We start from the raw sequence: 18,877 nt of genomic DNA, 5'->3' as shown, positions 1-18,877 counted from the left end.
TCTCCTTTGAATTATGGTGGGGGTCCCACAAGGCTCTGTACTCGGTCCATACCATTTTAAAAAAACAGTGGGTTTATGTATTGCATTCCTCAGTGCCAGTACCTCTTTATGTGAACTCAGTCATTAGTAAAACAACTGTTCGCCAAACAAGCGCTGGTTCAAGCGCTGTTGCATTCCGAAATGTGACACAATTCATAATGCAATTTAAGGATGCGTTGCGTTCTCATGGGGCGCTCTTGTGGGCATTAGCATAAATATTTATGGTCATTTTTCTATTTCAGGTCAACTACTTTAATCGCAGAGCAACACTTCAAAAAGAACCTTGTTGATGTTAGTTAAACTGTTGACATGTTTAAAGCTAACTTACTGAATTCTAACATGTTTGGTTTAGAGGCACAGATATTTGAAGGTAACTCCAATTGACTAAAGTTTGTTTAAACCACAGGAATTCAGGATAATTGTGTACCTTATTGGACTACACACTTGAAATGCATTGGCCAAGCCTTCCTCTCTGTGTTTGCATACTTGTGTAAAGTATGTCTCTGGCCCAAGACCACATTCATTTGTTTCTAATAGTTGTTGGAAAATCTAATTTCTCTGAAAATAGATCAGTGATGCCTTTCAGAAGAAAGTGCAGAACAAGATCAATGATCTTCTACAACAAATGGAGGAGGGACTGAAGACTGCAGATCCACACGATTTTTCCACCTATACGGGCTGGACAGGTAAATACTAAACCGAGGCTAACCAGCATGCTTAAACAGTTAATGCAAAAGGATTATCTGGAATATATTTGAATAAGTTTTGATGTAATGAGGTCTTTTATATATTGTACATTTGGCATAATATGGTTCGAGAGTGGAACAGTCCAATACATTCACTGTGTAAATGCTGGAGTCCCAATGCTTTGAAAGGTGATTGTCGTCTCCAGGCATAGCCCTGCTCTACCTGCAGCTTCATCGGGTCACCCACGAGGCCTCACACCTGCAGCGTGCTCTGGATTACGTCAAACGCACACTGCGCAACCTGAATGGCCGGCGTGTCACCTTCTTATGTGGAGACGCCGGGCCTCTTGCCGTAGGTGCCATTGTACACCACCGATTAAAAAATCAGTCTGAGTCCCAGGAGTGCCTCACTAAGTAAGTGCCTCACTATTTAAGACTCTCTTTTTGGCTTTCTCTGGTTTCTCTCACTATTGTCATGAACACCCAGTCAGAGCTAAGGTGCAGCCCTTAGAACATGTACTCTTGACATTTCTGCGCTGTGGTGCACATGTGTAGGATGCAGGTTCGAAGTCTGCTTCATGTCTTGACACTATCCCCCCTCTCTCTTCTCAACAATGCAAACATGAAGAAAATATGAATAACAGTAGCAAGTAGAGTAGTGATAGACGAATATATATTTGTTTATCGGTTACTTTTGGTCTTATGTTTAAAATTTCTCAAATGTAAAACTTTTGGATGCCAAGGACCCCCAAATATGATGATCCCCTTGCAAGGGACCCCCTTTCTATAAATATAAAAGCATATTTAATTTATACTGTTTGAAAAATGGTAAGCATGAAATTATAAAGACAATAAAAAGACAAAAAAAAAAAACAAGATGAAACAGTTTTCATTTCAAATTTGGTAAATTTAAGTATCATTATTTATTTATGTACATTTTTTTCCCTTTTTAATCAGAAAATGTCCATGGCCCCCCAAGCACCACTTTGCGGCCCCCTGGGGGTCCTTCTTCATGTGGTGCCACCTGGGGTGCTTTACTGACGTATTTTTTAGTGCAGTATTGAAGTTCCCAAATATGCTAGTCACTTGATGGCTGCTTTTACTACTCCATCCTGACTCAAAAAAACAATTGGAATTAATTGAGAGAAAATAATTTATAATTTTGAAAAGAAATTAATATGTAGGCTGAATTTATATATGTCTACAAAGATAATGTCAAGCATTCAATCATAAGCCTTTAGATCAAAGGTTTTCAAGATAATGAGAGAAATAAATTCAGTCAAGCGTGTCCAAATGTTTGCCTGGTAGTGAATATGTACACATTATTGGCCATCAGCCACTGACATACTCGTAACAGTCAACCACTCAGGTAGAACACAAGTTTTGTTCTACACTCAGAGTTCCACACTTCATCTGTACTCAAACTACTGCTGGTGCTGAACACTAGAACTAGAAAGAACATTGGTTTGGATGTCATTTTATATATATATAAAAAAAAATGAATACAATAATTGTAGAGCTGGAGGTAGAGATTGCTTTTGCTTCTGTGAGGCATTTTAGAAGCACAACCATTTTTATATTGAAACATCCTCAACCTCGCTCATGCAGTCAGTGTGGAGCGTGATTGTACGGTGGCATGTTTTTCGCAGGGCTGCATGCTGTGCGCTCTGTATCCTTTCCTCTGATGGATGGTTTGCTAGACAGCAGCTCTCAGCATGAGTCTGATTATTTATCCTGTAAACCCTGATCTAACGATGCCCTTATTTTGCTCTCAATTCATTGTGCTTGTCACACAGGGGTTTCAGTTATGACTCAGAGCAAAAAACAAAACAAAAAAACCTGAAAATTGTTGAATAAAATAGAACTATTGTACAAAGATAAGAGAGATTTCAACTTCTAACTTTTCCTGTACCTCTTTCTTTCCTTACTAATTTTCCTTTTTAACAATTGTTTTTTTCCCTCTTAAGGCTTACTTAAAGGTGCATTCAGTAGGCCTATTTTTCTTTCTTGCTAACTGCTAAACTTTTAAACAGAAAGGAATGAATAGTATTTTTGTAAGAATTGTACGTTTAAAACGATGGACTTTTTCACTCTCTGAAAAAAGTAATCATGGCTGTGGCTGACTGCAAATAGCACATTTCTATAAAACATCAGTAACTGAGAACTTGCTGTTGAATGATGCTTCATCTACGCTTATTGAAAGCATAATATAAACAAAATTCGGGAAAAAATTAGATGTTTAGGAATAATCATTATTTTGTCAATTCCATTTGGTTTGAGTGACACCGAAATTACACACAGCGGCTGCAAATAATAGCTATACATTGTAGAAGTAGGAAGTTTTAGAGCTCTAAAACTCTCTCCCATCTCTCTCTCCTCTCTTTTCAGATTGCTCCAGCTCCAGCATTCAGTCCTCAGTCCCGACTCCGACATTCCTGATGAGCTTCTGTACGGACGGGCCGGCTACCTTTACGCCCTGCTTTACGTCAACAAAGAAATCGGACCTGATACGGTGGACGTGACCACCATTGCCAAGGTGAGTGTTGTATTTTATGTTACACTGTAAATTAGGACTGCATGATTACTATTCTTAGTAGTTGACCAGATGTCCAGAAAAGAAGTAGACTAGTTGGCAGCTCAGTTTTTACTTTACGCGATGACTCACAAAACATTGTGCGGTTATTCTGAATGAATTTGAACCATCTCAGATGTCTACAGTGCCAATGCGGTTAACTTACAACATTTTATTGTGGACAGTATGCAATCACTGTGTTTTCACTTTCATCTAAATGCACACATATTTAGCCATTGCAGGTTACTTAGCCTTGTGTAGCAGCGTGTTGACATGTAAAGTGATGAATCACAATCGGTTTTGCTATTATGTGCCATTTAAGTGTGGGGTTATCTGAGGTATACCATGATAGTACTGACTGAGACTAGTGGGAGAACTAAACTACTGTTAATATATTAAAATTCGAAGCACAAAATGTGGTAATTTACGTACATAGCATTGGAACGTAACAGGCAGGTATCAGCATTGATAAGAATCTGCAGCTTATTCTGTTTTCCAGGATCTCCAGAGGGACATGTGAGTGTTTGTGTGTCTATTCCTCCCAGAAGTGTCATCAGATGCATTATATCCACTGACCTGAACTGTAAATGTTTAGCCTCTCGTGGGCCGCTTAACTGCGTGCCATACATTATAGTCTTCGTGCGTTGGCCACCACCCAGTTTTACAGCGTATGTGGGCAGGGCAAATAGGGACACAGCCAGAGAAAAAGAGAGAAATGTGTTTGTTGGCACACTGTGTATTTTATGTATGGCATGTTTGGGAAATAATAGCAGTAATTATCTCACATTAGTACTGCTGTTGACTTGAATCCAGCATACATAGAATTGATAGTTATTAAAAAGACATCTGAGAAAAGGAGTGTGTGTTGCAGTAGTTCAGACTGAAGGCAGCAAGACAGGTATGCAGAACTTTTTCCACTCTGCTGCACTGCACCCCTCACAGGTGGAAGTAATCAAGCAGTGGACACTTTGTAAGTGAGTTTGCGTGTGTGTGTTATTTTTGATGAGGGAGGAGGTAGAGAATTTGGCAATGTTGGTAAAGTGTGGCATGTGTGCTCTGCAGTCACTTGAAAGAGTCTGGGTCTCACACACATACACACACACAAATGAACACCTTTCTTCCATACCTCCATCTCTGGCTATTTTAGCACAGGTCACAGGGCTGACCATGCAAACAATATGCTAGCAGCCAAGCAGAACCCATTAAAGCACAAAGAAATGGGTTCTGTTCTAACACCTAAGTAGCTACCTACCTATACATCTTTTTTGGGCATCTTACTGTAGATGCATTGGTCAAACATTATGTTAAGGTAGGCATCTCACGATAGTTTTGAGGCATAGCTCACATCTCAAGAAAAATAAGAGGTATCTCAGCAGTACTTTTGTTGCAATGTGTATTTTGAAGAGTTGGCGAACTTCCTTATCCCTTATTAAAATTGTGTGTGGATAAGCACTAAAACAGCAAAAAGGCTGTTGTTTGTTCTGTAAACTGAATAACCTCTCTCCCTATTTTTATATATCTGTTATGTATAGAATTTATAGTAATATAGTAATATACTCTAACTGTAGTATATTATATTCTGTAGTAATGTCTACTTGAAAAATAACAAGTGGTCAATCAATATGGGTTTTTCAAAATGACTTTCCAATGCCAGAACCCATAAATATAGAGTAGGGTAGCCAATGGCTGTCGTAATACTGAAATGTATGTAATACAATTGAATCAAATGAGATATGCAAAATTGCTGGAATTATTTGAATTATTATTATTATATATATATATATTTATTTATTTTTTGCCACAATATTAAATCAAAATACACAAATATTTTGAATCCAATGACAAGGCTGTCAGTAGATTTTGAGACTGACACAGTGGGGAGCTGTCATTTTAGTTAAAGCTGAAGTGTGTAATTACTGCACCACTAGCGTCACCAAATGAAATTGCAAAAATAATCTCTGTTTTCAAACAGGTTCTTTGCATGACTTTGCATATTACATTGGAACACTAGAAAGAATTGTACATCCTACAAAACTACACACATCAGCTTTAATCGGTCATGCCGACATGGTTATCGGCCAATGCTAAAAATCGACAAATATATATATATATATATATATATATATATATATATATATATATATATATATATATATATATATATATTATTATTATTATTATTATTATTATTATTTTTTTTTTTTTAACAAATAACCTCTCAGAATTAGGGTTTAGTAATTTAACATTTTACTTTTTTTATAATACCTACTTAAAATGAATTTTTTTTGTGAACTTTAAGTGTTTGGATACAGAGATGTACAATAATTTGATTTAAACTTGATTTAAGTTTTTTGACCAACAACAGTCTTTTTTTTAGCTCAGCAGTAGCTTACTAATGTCTTTATAGTGTGAGAAAAGCAGACCTGACAGGACTGAAATAGTCTTTTTATCCACTGTAGTGCATTTTACAGTAAATAGTGTCTTAAAATAGACATTTGCTGCACTTGAAAATATGCATTTTTATGGAGAACTTCTCTAATGACACTTTTGGCATCCAATCTCTCTGTAGGCGACATTCTGAATTTTATAGCTCTATCCTGCTTTTTATGTGTCTTCAGTTTGCTGTTTTTTGACAGCACTGATCTAAATGATCTGGGGAAAATATTACTCATCGAAACTTAAATTAAATTAGGAGTATTTCGAGTTTTGCTTCCATAATCATGCAGTTAGTATTTTTGTTCTTAGTTCTACAGGAAAAAAAAAAAAAACTTAGCAAAACCAGATTTGAGGTGAAAAGTTTATTATATGATTTGTATTGAAATTGGGGCACTTTTAAAGATGAAGGAAGGAATTCTCACTGATATTTTTCCTCATTGAGTTGGGGGCTTGGGGACATAGCTACAGGTTAATAGTGCTATATAATGAAAATAAAATTAGCTATACAGTGGCTCCAAAAAGTATTTGGACAGTTAAGCCACACTTAAAAATATATTAATGTCTATGTATTATATAAAAAACAAAATTAACAAACCAAGTGGCATTTATTTTAAATACAAGTATTTCAAGCAAAAGAAATTCACAAAAATAATTATGTTAGGTTTCAAATGAAAAATAATAATAATAAAAAACCATGTATGTATTGTTCAAAATTAAGACAAAGTCCCATAAGGACACATCCCATATTCAATAAAGATTTTTATTTTTATGTATTTGCTCTGTTAAATTATACACATTGTATGAACACATACTATTTGATACAGGACTGTATTTAAGTTCTGTAGCGTGCCAGAGCTTTATGGGCACAGATGGTGATTGTGTGGTTTTGTGATGCCACCCTCTGTGGTTGTACATCAGACCTGTTTGTCTCTGTGTGGGTGTGTTGTATTATTTATGATGACTCTCTCGGTGATGTTGTTTAGGAAGTGGAAGTACAACAGTGAGTGAGATGGCAAATGTAGAGCAGTGTAACTTGCTGATAATGTAACTAGTGGTGTATTGGGCCAGAATAGAGCTATAATTAGGGCAAAGGTCTGAATCTGCAACTTTGACTTTCTTTATTGAACGCACACGTTTTGAAAGAATCCTTTAGAACGGATCATTAAACGAGTTCTTTTTGACACTGGGGAAAAAAAAGGTAATGCTGCAATTTAAATTATGAGCAAATTAAAGTGTTTTTTGACCTTGGATGTATGTAAATCTATTATATGAGACCTTTAAAACAAAATTAGGCACGTTTAAAAACCATTATAGGTTCTCTTTAAGAATAGCAACACTTCCGCACTTGGTTGGCACTGGACAAACAATCAAACAAAGCACTAATTTGCTCCAAATGTTCCAACCAAGATGCACTATAGACCACGAGGTCATCTAAATTCGCCTCACAATTCCGCAACTCCGTGTTGACTCGGTTTACCAACCTCTGAAAGGTTGAAGGAGCGTTCCGTAAACCAAAAGCCATCTCGGTATATTGGAGGAAATTGTCAGGCATTACAAACTCCGAAATCTCTTTTGTACGTGCCGACAAAGGTACCTGCCAATACCCTTTTAGCAGATTGATTTTAGTGCCAAAAACAGCACTTCCAACATGATCAATGCAATCTTTAATGCAAAGAAAAGGGTAGCAGTCTGGTTTTGTTATGCCGTTACTGTGTTGGAAATCAATGCAAAAATGAAACGTTTTATCTGTTTTTTAACAAGCGCACAGAGTGAGCTCCTTGCACTTGAGCTGGGCTCGGCAATCCTTTTTTAAGTATTAAAGGGATAGTTCACCCAAAAATGAAAATTCTCTCATAATTTACTCATCCTCATGCCATCCCAGATGTGTATGACTTTCTTTCTTTTTCAGAACACAAATAAAGATTTGTAGAAGAATATTTCAGCTCTGTAGGTCCATAAAATACAAGTGAATGGGTGGCAAATTTTTGAAGCTCCAAAAAACACATATAGCCATCATAAAAGTAATCCGTTCACCTCCAGTGGATACATTAATGTCTTCTAAGCGAAACGCTAGGTGTGTGTAATAAATGAATCAATATTTAACTTTTTTTTACTAAAAATTAACGAGGGTCGAGGTCAAGCGCGTTGGCAAGTTCATGTGAGAACTGACACGTGAAATATGAAAAAAACAAAAAACAGAAGTGCAGTGTTGTAAACAACAGAGGAGCATAGACAATCATACACAGATGCCTCATTCGGCTGATTTGGATATCTCAACTGCAGCGCCATCTTGGAACAGTGAACAAAGAGAGCTGTTTGAATTGGTTTGAATGCGAGTGAGTGGAGGAGATGCCTCAGACCGAGCTCCTTGCTCATACCACTGCATAAACTCCTTTTGTGTCGAAAAAGTACCACCGTTCACATGTATGAATATCTATGCAGAGGAGGCTTACGTGCTTAGGTCACGCAAGAGGCAGTTTGAACTCCACCCTCATCAACGTACAAGCTGGCCGGAAGCGAAAACTTTTAGTAAAAATTTTTTTAAACATTGATCTATTTCTTTCACACACCTAGCATTTAGCTTCAGAAGACATTAATTAGACCACTGGAATCATATGGATTATTTTTATGATGGCTATATGTACTTTTTGGAGCTTCAAAAATGTGGCCCCCAATTCATTTGCATTTTATTGACCTACAGAGCTGAAACATTCTCCTAAAAACCTTAATTTATGTGCTGTTGAAGAAAGACCTTGGATGGCATGAGGGTGAGTAAATGATGAGAGAATTTTCATTTTTGGGTGAATTATTCCTTTAAGGTCACCTCGCTTCTCAGGACTTACCCTGTAGGCATGATGTTTAATCAGCGAAGAATCACCAACATCAATATTGTGTTCTACCAAGGAAGTTCGAGAAGGAACATCAGAGAACAAGTTGTTATGAGACCTAGGCCAGATCGTTCTGGAGCTGACAAAGGAGAAAGATATGAATCAAGAAAGATATTTTCAGCAGGCACATCAACATCCTCCTCCTTAGGAGGTGATGGAGTAAGCACTGAGAACGGCGGCGCAAGGTGTACACGTCAAAGATTCAGCACCAAAAAGCGACATCATCTGTCCATCTCTCACATCAGGACAGCAGGAAGGTCAGACAACAGCAGGAAGATCAGCACTGGACAGCTCCTTTTTCTCAAACAGCTAAAAAAAATTTGTCTGGGAAGAATTAAAGCAGCCGACTTCTGCACAATCTTAACTAGCAGTCTTTCAAAATAAGGTTTAAGCATCTTAATATGACACAGCCGAGTCTTTTTGTTTCTGTCATGTGTAGCTATTGCATATCTCGTTTACCTTTTTGCTGTGACATCTCAAGATTTTCTTTAGCCAGTTCACATGCACAGATCATAAATTCGAAGAATGGCCACATTCACTTTTTTGTAATCAAGAGACTCCACAATCGATAACGTAGAATATGCTTACCTACAAAAATGCACTGCAGTAACATAGGTCAGACTTCTTTCGGCAACTTCAGATTGGCTGCAATGTGTTCAAAGAGAGCAAAAAATGTCTCCACCTCTTGTTCTTTAAAAGAGCCTGTTATACCCCTTTCTCAATTGCAGCTCTTTAAGTCAACAAGCTTGTTCGATTTCGAGCTTTCTCAGTTCAAGTTCATGTCTCTATTTTTTTTTTTTCTCTCTCTCGTTCTCTCTCACACTCCCATTCCTCTCTCTCCTTCAAAAGAACTCTTTCGTGCTCTTTAGCTTGCAGCTCCATTTTTTTTTTTTTTTTAACTTGCATCACAAGTACATCTGTACTGACTTCCACTAATTCGGGATCTTCCAAAATGTTCTCCTCCTCACCAAACAGGCCTTGTTTATGCAACGTATCAACTAACAAAACCTGAAGTTTGCATTTGGATTACTACGAACTCCAACTTCATAATAAGCAGCAATTTTCAAAAGATCTACTCTATTTATTTGAAATAATTCCGCTTGCTTGGGGTTTGCAATAAACTAAATCGAACGTAGGAAAGCAATAAAAGTGAATGAGAAATAAAGAGCACTACAAAAATTGCTAAGCATATTTTTTAAACAAGCAAAGCAAACTCCACTTCAGACAACTGTGATGTATCTGTGTTACATTTCATGCAATAAAGCAACACACACAATTCGTGGACAGATCAAAAGATCAAACAAAGCCACACAAATTTAAATCTCGGACAAGCCTCCCAAATATTTTACAGCCAAAACCCTTAAATAGTACATCAAAATTAGGAGATAATGACCGAACCTATACTGAGTGATAAGCTCACGTACTTAAGAATCAACGATTCTCCCGTCACTCCAATCCATTGTCTGAAGTAATCTCAGCAAGGTGGTTTGAGACATGAACTTCAAATGCAGTTACTCACAATTAGCCTCTTAGTGGTTCTGAATCAGTTACTCCTAACATTAACTGGTCTTATTTCTCCTCCTCATTACAATCTTATGTCCATCTATCACTTTCTAGTTTCTCTCTTCCTCTGCTTTTTGCCATTTATTTTTTCATCTGTCCATTTCTCTACCACTGCAGTGCTCCCCAGATAAAACATCACTTTTACGGGTTAATCTTTCAGCACTGCCCTGCATCTCACTGCTGCCATCTAGACTCTCAGGAGACATGTCTGTTGTGGAAGCGTGTCATGTCTAATCCCATCAGTTATGCATACAATAGTGGGCAGTGCAACTCTGAGAATAAGACTTTCATAAAACTGTGGGTGGTATTTCATTTCCCTCCCCCTCACAATGGCTCTTTGTTTTTATTTTTGTTTTATTTTGTTTGTTTGGTTTGGATTTGTTTCTCTTGTTTGAGATTTTGGTTTAGTTTTTTTTTTTTTTTTTTTGGTTTGTTAGGGGTTTGTTTCATTTGGTTTTGCAAATTATTCCGCTCACAAGAGCGTTTTAGGGATGAAAACCAGTAATTTCTTGCGATAAAACCCTGAACAATGTCTTAAGGTTTGGTAACCGTGGGATAAGAGGAATAATGGGCTCTGGCCTGTTGAATTATTGAAAGCTAATGCACAACGAGGCACGTTGTGTCCACATTACCACCTCGGGTGTGCATTATTTTTCAATGGTCAAATCGTCAATTTTTCCTTACTTGTTGCACCCTCTTGTGGACGTAGGAGACAACAAAAAATCTGATGTCTTGTTGATTTTTACCACTACTGAAAAAATGTCTTTAAAATTTGAATATTATTTGAATATTGGAAATATTTCAATGAAAATTTTGAATTTTGTTTCTCAACCCTGTTGACAGAACTACTCTGCAGCAATGTGTTTAATGGCTATGTTGAACATTTTACAGTGGCATTACTGCAGTGCAGTTGTTCGGTTAATCAGCGTTTGCTGACAAAGTGTTTTCATCTGCTCTTTAACCTTTGCTGAACCACTGTGAATAAACCTGCTGATCACTGTAAAATGACCAATACATTGATCCATTAAAGTACTATTAGCTAATCCCAGTGGACTCTCTGTTGTTCCAAGGTGGTGACTGCTATTTTGGAGTCGGGGAAGAACTTGTCCAAAGAGGAGAAGAAAACAGAGCGATGCCCACTGCTTTACGAGTGGCATAAGAAACAGTATGTAGGAGCAGCCCATGGTCTGGCAGGCATCTATTACATGCTCATGCAGGTAAGACAAACATTGAATTTGTGTGTTTATTTGTGTCTGTGTCTCTTCATTTATGTGTTTGTAGGCCTACTGTATCTTGCAGTGCCATAAAACACAAATACTGTATTTTTACATTTTGTCAAATGGATATTGGTGGCCTGAATTTTGGAATATTATAAAGTTATGTCTGGGTCTCTTTGTTTTTCCCTTTTTTAAAGACTATACATCAGCACACTTCATGTGATAGTTTGCTTGGAGCAATGTAGATACTCTTGTACAATGAACATGACAGTGATGTAGTTTAAGGAATTAGTTCTATAAAAGGGTATAGCAGACTTTCAGACGCTTATTCAGAGTGGTGGTGGCGTAGTGGGCTAAAGCACATAACTGGTAATCAGAAGGTTGCTGGTTCAATCACCACAGCCATCACCGTTGTGTCCTTGAGCAAGGCACTTAACTCCAGGTTGCTCCAGGGGGATTGTCCCTGTAATAAGAGCACTGTAAGTCGCTTTGGATAAAAGCATCTGCCAAATGCATAAATGTAAATGTAATTAATTTTAACTTATTTACACAATAGCAAGAACTATTGTCTAACATGGGTGTCTAACAGGGTAGAAATACACTGGTAAAGTTATTGATTGCTCAGTTATGAATTGAAAGTTAGCTTACATGAGGATGTCAACTTGAAGTTTAGTTTAAAAAAAATCATTTTTGTTTTTTACCATCTTTTAAAATGTTGATATAATTTTGATTTCTGTAATTTTATAAAACAGGATGACTTAGGGTGAGACAAACCAACTAATACCACATAACACCAAATTATTCATAAAATCCATTGCAAAAACTTGCAGATGTTCTTGCTATTCTTTTCTCACCAAAATGATATCACTTCCTGGAGGATGATGTCATTAAGGACTGGCTTTTGTTAGTTAAAGGGATATTACTAAAGGCTACTGGATGGAAAGTGTTATTGGAAGAACATATGGATTAAAAATGTGGCGCTCCAAGGATTCAAACCATGCAACCTTCTGTACTTGATAACCAAAAAAGACATGCTGATACTATTCTTTTCACTGAACACTGCTCTATTAAATTTGTCTTCCATAAAACATTGCTGATTGTGCAGCTATGGGAGATTAGAATGAGCAAAACCATTTTTCCAAGCCACCATACTTTTCCATCAGGGAGTGTTTTCTATCGCATACTACAAAATTTCAATTTAATACGATGGACACAATGTTGAGTCAACTACTCTAGCATAACCAACTGCGTGACGCATTGAAAAACAGTGGAATAAATTGCAGGGTTGTGATCATTTTTTCTTCCCTACTTAATTTCTTTAAAAATAACTGCCTAGTCTTGCACTCTTTCCTCCATATGAGCTAATCGTAACAGAAGTCAACTACAAGATTGATTGGAGGTCCTTAGAGGTGAAGAATAATTTATCTTGAACTTTAAAATGTTGAGCTGTAAACACAATTTGTGATGGCGAGGACCTGCCTTGACTTACTGCCATGGACGACGGCTCAGACAGACTTATGGTCCACATTTAGATCAGTTTTGAGGGCCACAAAAATACATCAGTTAACACATTTGCGGAGCTGACTTAAGTGCAGAGTCAGCACACTTCTGCCTTCTGTGAGACAGATATTACTCCATACTGAAGTAAATTGTTTTAATGTTGAACTCTTTTAACAAAGTCTTAATCACAAGTGTTTAGAGATGTAATCCGTAATGAAATGGTGATCCCAAGCAAAGTTGTAAAACCTTTCAGCAGTTGTAGGCATAGATTCAAAGACCTGCCAGTAGTAATTCCAAATGATATTTTTTTTTTTAAATAAATGCTCCAGTTGTCAATATCAACAACACAGCAGACAAAATGTTATTCATTCTTTGTAGTCAGTTTAGTTTATTCAATATTTACAATATATTTTTTTTATATTTTTGTTAGTGATCATGAATTTGCTGGTAATATTCTGGTAATCCCTACTGGTATTACCTTTTATTAGATGATTTCAATTTCCAAAAGAAGTGCCTCTAGACTATTTTCACTCTGTTCTGAGTTGGTTTTTATTTATTTTTATTTTTTCCCCCAAATTGGTCTGAATCGAATTTGGAATCTGATTAATTTCTGCAAATCAGTGCTTTCAGACTCTCTGTATAAGCAACGGCAGATTTTGATCCATCGCGTAATAAAGTAGTCCCATGCACAAATGCAATTGCAGTCATTCTATATGGCCCTAAATCAGCACTGCTGTGATTACCTATGGCCAAATCACAGCAGTGCTGATTTAGGGCCATAACGCACTCTTGCTCGTGTGATATTGCTTATATATATATATATATATATATATATATATATATATATATATATATATATATATATACACACAGTATATTTCCTATATCACTCAGACTGAATACAGACTATGGAGGTGACTGGAAGTTTTTGATTAGAAGTGCCCAGTTTTAAGCAATATACGGCAATGTGACTGTGCATCATTTAAATTCTGAATGAATCCACTCCACTTCACAGTGTGCCTAAGAACACCTCATTTTTATTTATATTAAATTCTATAACAGTTAGTTCCAATTATCAATTCTGATTAAATGAGCCATATTTAAAGCCATTGTAAAATGGCAATGAATGCACACCTGTGACTATACATTCTATATTAAGGCACCAAGTTGCTGTTGTCAAGTGTTATATATTATTTAACTATTACTGAACCATTACTTGGTGAAAGAATTGTTTAGTCCAATTATTAATATGAATTATATTAAATATTAATTAATATTAAAATATGTCACTCTTTATTACCACTTTATCACAACATTTGATTTTGCTGGCATTGTATAATATCTAATAAATGCATGATTATAATATTTTACTAATTATATAATTTATTTGTTATAATTATATAATTTATTTTAATAATCATATAATTTATAATTATAATTATATATCCTTTACAGTGTAAGATAAAGGGATTAATAAAAACTAGTTAGAAAAAAAAAAAACTGAATTCTTAGTAAAGGCCAAAGTCACAGTGCACGTGACACAAATTTCGTCATCAGCACAGTATGCACGGATTGTCTTTGTGCAGTTTTTCTAGAAACTCCGACATTTGACACCTACGTGTGACGTATACACATGCACCTTGAATTGACTGTATTAAAGAGTATCACAAAGCAGTCAAAGTATGCATGTGCTGAATGTATCCATACGAGCTCACGGTCAAAAAAAGGATGTTGAAAGTTTAGAGCACTCGACTATCCATGATATGTAACGGTATGTAGAAAAACGAAGTACAGTTTATCCTAGCCTCAACACCCCTTTTCTATGGTGAAGCACTTTAACTCTGTCTATTCTATTCTATTCTATTCTATTCTGTAGAATGGAATTCAAGATGAGTAGCTGAAATTCAAAGAAGTATGTTTGACTAGTTGGACAATGACTTTATGTAACTTACAGTATATTTTGTCTCTCAGCATAAGTCCTTGCATTGGCCGATAATCCCCATGCAATTGCCGGCCACTCTAATGGGTTTTCATGAGCCTTCTAAGACCACATATAAAGTCTGCTCCTACAGTGTGTAAGCTGCATATTTATGTTGAACACTTTACCCTAAAAAGCAGAGGTGAAAAGCATTAAAATGGCTCATCTTTTATCCTGTGCAATAAAGGCGGATGCCTTTTCAGCCACTGTGTATGCACTAGTGGTATTTGATTTACTCTGATCCAACAGCAACACTAATAGAGACATAGCACTGTGCTTTCTGGATTGTTTCTGAGCTGGCTGTTCAGAATCTATTCCTGGGGGCCTGTGATGTAATTTAAGGTACAGTAATAGAGCTTCACGGAGCTGCCAGGGTGCAATGTGCAGCCGTTTTGGCTGAGTTCTTGCATTAAACATAACTATACAGGATAAATGAATAATTGCACACTCAGGGTTTGTTTTGCTGCATTAGGACAATATTGCTTGTGTGTTTTAATCCAATGTTGGTATCACAGAAGGGGCAATTGTGTGAAGAAGAAAGTATCTCTTACTGGCTTTTCCTCTTTGTTCATTCTCCCTTCCTTGGTTTCTGGCCACACAAAGCCTCTGTTCGGAAATCTCCCCATGCTTTGGAAGCAGGAACATTTTAGTCTCTTTGGATCACATCTACTTTGTTTTGTCTTACAAAATACAGTGATAGGAGTTGATCACACAAGACACATTCTTAAGTTCCGTCTTTGCATTTTTTTTTTATTGTTGGTGTATATAAATATGCATAAGACTGATGCCTTTGGCCATTATAGTGCATGTCGCTGATTTTAGTATGTGTCGCTATGTTTCCTGAACAGGCCACTCAATTTGCATAATTTATGTAAGTGCTACGTTCTGGATTTCTTTTTCTGAGACAAATGGACATGACTCCCAAAATATATCAATTTTACCTCTGCATCTTGTTATGTAATATTTTTATTGAAGTTTAAGGTTTCTTTAAGTTATACTAACAAGCTGGCAATATACATTTACGTATAATGTCCTTTTCGTCCCTTATGTTTAATACTTGCACATTGATACAAGTGGAACAAAGCTGTGTAAGTTTGAGGAAGCTGGCTGATGGGCAGCACAGGCCAGCAGAGACATTCATGCTACAAGCTGACTGGGTGTGGTTTGCATGCAGTTGTCAAGGTAACGGGAATGTGCGTCATGGTGACGCAAGAGGACATGGTCCAGTGGCCGCTGTTATAGTGGACAAGTGCTGCTGCTCTCAAACAAAAGTGTCTTTGTAAATATTTGTGTAGGCGTGTGTTGCTTTGATGATGCGCTCATCTGGCAGCCTGTGGGGTTGCACTCAGTCCATTTTCATTTGCAATTTAGGTATAATATATCAGGAACAGTAAGATCTGCAAGCCAGCTGAGATTTATAAAAGGAACTAGGGCTGCAAGATTATAACAAAAACAGTTGATTATTTTCCCCTTGATATTGTAATGACAATTATTAATTTAGATTAATAGAAGTTACATTGAAATACTTATTTTGTGTGCAGGGCAACTGCATGACATATTCTCTATGTAGTCTGCACATCTAAAACATTGTGCTTCTAAATTATTTTATTGCCATTTCTACATCAGCCAAGACTTCACATTGACATTCTTAGCAGCATGTAGAACAAAATTGTCATGCAAATTCTGAATAAATAATACACAAGCGAGCAACAGTACTAGAACACTCCTATCCCATTATAATAACAATTTTAATGATCTCAATATCGATTCTTAAATCCCAAGAACAATCTTCTACTCTATATGGCAACCCTCTATAATCCAGGTAAATCATTCGCATAATCCAGGTAAATCATTCACATATGTGACCAAATCTTGCGCTATGCGACAAAAAATGTCTTGTGATTAGCCACTGGCAGGTAAACTTTCAGATTTCACTCACCAGTGATTGAGATCCTTTCACTGTGTGTAGAGAGAAAGTTTGATTTGACTTGTTCAGTGTGTCCAAAGACGAGATCCACGCAACCCATTTGTCATTGAAAAATGTCTCTTTTAATACCTTTTTATTTTCTTTTGTTTACACTCAGTTGTTGATTAAAACAAAAAAGAAACATTTAATTCTAATCACACATGAATGCGCTAAAGAATCTATACACTTCCTCTCTCGTTATATCTGCTCACTGGCTGATGCCTTTATTCTTAAAGAGACAGTGCTGATTTAGGGCGTGTTCTAAATATCATTGTAAATACTTGTAAATAGTACAAATTATGCAAGTAAACAATAAACATGTAAAAAACATACAGTATATATGCAACATAATATATGCAATTTATTGATTTATTGAATATGCAAGACAATTATTGATGGAAAACACTGAATTTGAACATTTTTCAAAAGCTAAAACATATGTGACCAATATGATGAAAAACTAATGAGATATATATATATATATATATATAGATTTAAATAACAAATAATAATTTTTTTAAACTTCTTCCATCTCTCACTTGCAGCATGTGCAGGAAAATGTCCTCTCTTAAGATGAGCAAAGTAGCAAATCACTTTGGTGGTGGTGCGGGAAGTGGATTTCCGAAATGTTGGATTGCAAGTCGCTATAGATGTTTTCACATTTGAGTCTTTAGCGTTTACAAGTGCATGATAGTCATCTCAGGTGAGTCAGGTCCCATCTTTCACCGGCCCATGTTGACGTGTTAATTTTGCTATTCAAAAATGCATGCTCTGAGTAAGTAGCCTAGAAAATCACTATTTTAGGCTAGGTATGCCAATTTTTTATTAAAATTATTTATTTTTAATTGTTAAAGTCAGACTGTTTTACATTGCAACTGTGCCTCAGTGACAGATCCATTGCAGCTGTGTTTGTTAAGATGGGCCAGATTCATCAAACCTATCTAGTGGTGGGGTTACCCTCAGGAGGTTTCTGTGAGACCCGATTTGCTGGGTTCTTCTAAAGGAGCATCCTGAGGATGCCACCTGCTGTGTTCCACTCAGGAGGTCCTGTGAGATCTCCTATATGTTTAGTTAGCACATCTGTTACCAAAGGTCTGTCACATAGACTGTTCCTTGGGTTAAGATTCAGAAGAGCTATGCTACATAATTGACATCAATAAACTCTTTTCCCAACAAGCACTTTTGCTCACTCTTCTTTATGTATTAGAAGAACTCAAATACATTGGCGAGCCACCCGATATATGGTCAGCCAAATACAAGAAGATCTAACACCCTGCTGATCAAGAAGAATATTTTCAGTGTGCAGACTGCTTAACTGGTTAAACTATCCTTTATTCTGTGTGCACGTCATGTTCAGAACAATACTTTAGGTTTAATGTACATTTCTCACAGGCCTATTTTATTTATATATATTTTTTTTTTTACATCGTAACTGTTATTGATTAAGGTTCTTTACCAAACAGCGGTCACATTAGATCATTGGCTAATGCATGTTGTGAAATACATGCAGCTTTTCAGCACATTTTTTTCTCTCGTAGATTTGGTTTACCTGTTAATTATTTTCAACAATATGTTAAGTAACTTTCACTTGGTGAATTCTGTTTAGAACAAGCTATTAGGGTTGCTCTATTGGTCCTGCACTATTCATTCAACTGTTTTCAATAAATATGCCTGTATTCGCTAACGATTCAGTGAATGCGTGTCACGTTCTGTATTCAATGCACAATGATCAGAATGCAAAGCAAGGATGTCGCAGATAAATGCTCCTTTTCAGCAGAATCAAGTGTCGAATTTGGCTGTTGGAATAGATTAAGTATTTTAAATGGGTGGCATGACCACACAATTTTTTTGACTGTTTTCTGATGATTTCTTACTTCTTAGACTAGTCGACTCCAAAATTTACATTTAAACGTCAGTGAAATTAGTTGTTCCGCACATCCCTAGTTCTTGTATGCATCTGTAAGCAACAAAGCCATTGATACAAGTTTATACAGTTTCACGCTACTGTGCCTTGCAGTTCAGTTCATTCTAG

At 36.5% G+C, this 18,877-nt stretch overlaps 1 protein-coding gene across 2 annotated transcripts in view; it reads left to right on the top strand.

The window, feature by feature from the left end:
* Positions 1-18,877, top strand: part of LOC127434736 (lanC-like protein 2) — a 46,738-nt gene that overhangs the window by 10,693 nt on the left and 17,168 nt on the right. For both annotated transcript variants that reach the window (XM_051687681.1, XM_051687682.1), the window contains 4 exons: positions 608-725; positions 932-1,139; positions 3,114-3,261; positions 11,255-11,401. In XM_051687681.1, the coding sequence (XP_051543641.1) occupies positions 608-725; positions 932-1,139; positions 3,114-3,261; positions 11,255-11,401 (621 nt within the window). The remainder of the gene's footprint in view (positions 1-607; positions 726-931; positions 1,140-3,113; positions 3,262-11,254; positions 11,402-18,877) is intronic.

This window comes from Myxocyprinus asiaticus, chromosome 44 (assembly GCF_019703515.2).
Source record: "Myxocyprinus asiaticus isolate MX2 ecotype Aquarium Trade chromosome 44, UBuf_Myxa_2, whole genome shotgun sequence".
In the NCBI taxonomy this organism is placed as follows: domain Eukaryota; kingdom Metazoa; phylum Chordata; class Actinopteri; order Cypriniformes; family Catostomidae; genus Myxocyprinus; species Myxocyprinus asiaticus.
This window is presented reverse-complemented; position numbering and strand designations above follow the sequence as displayed.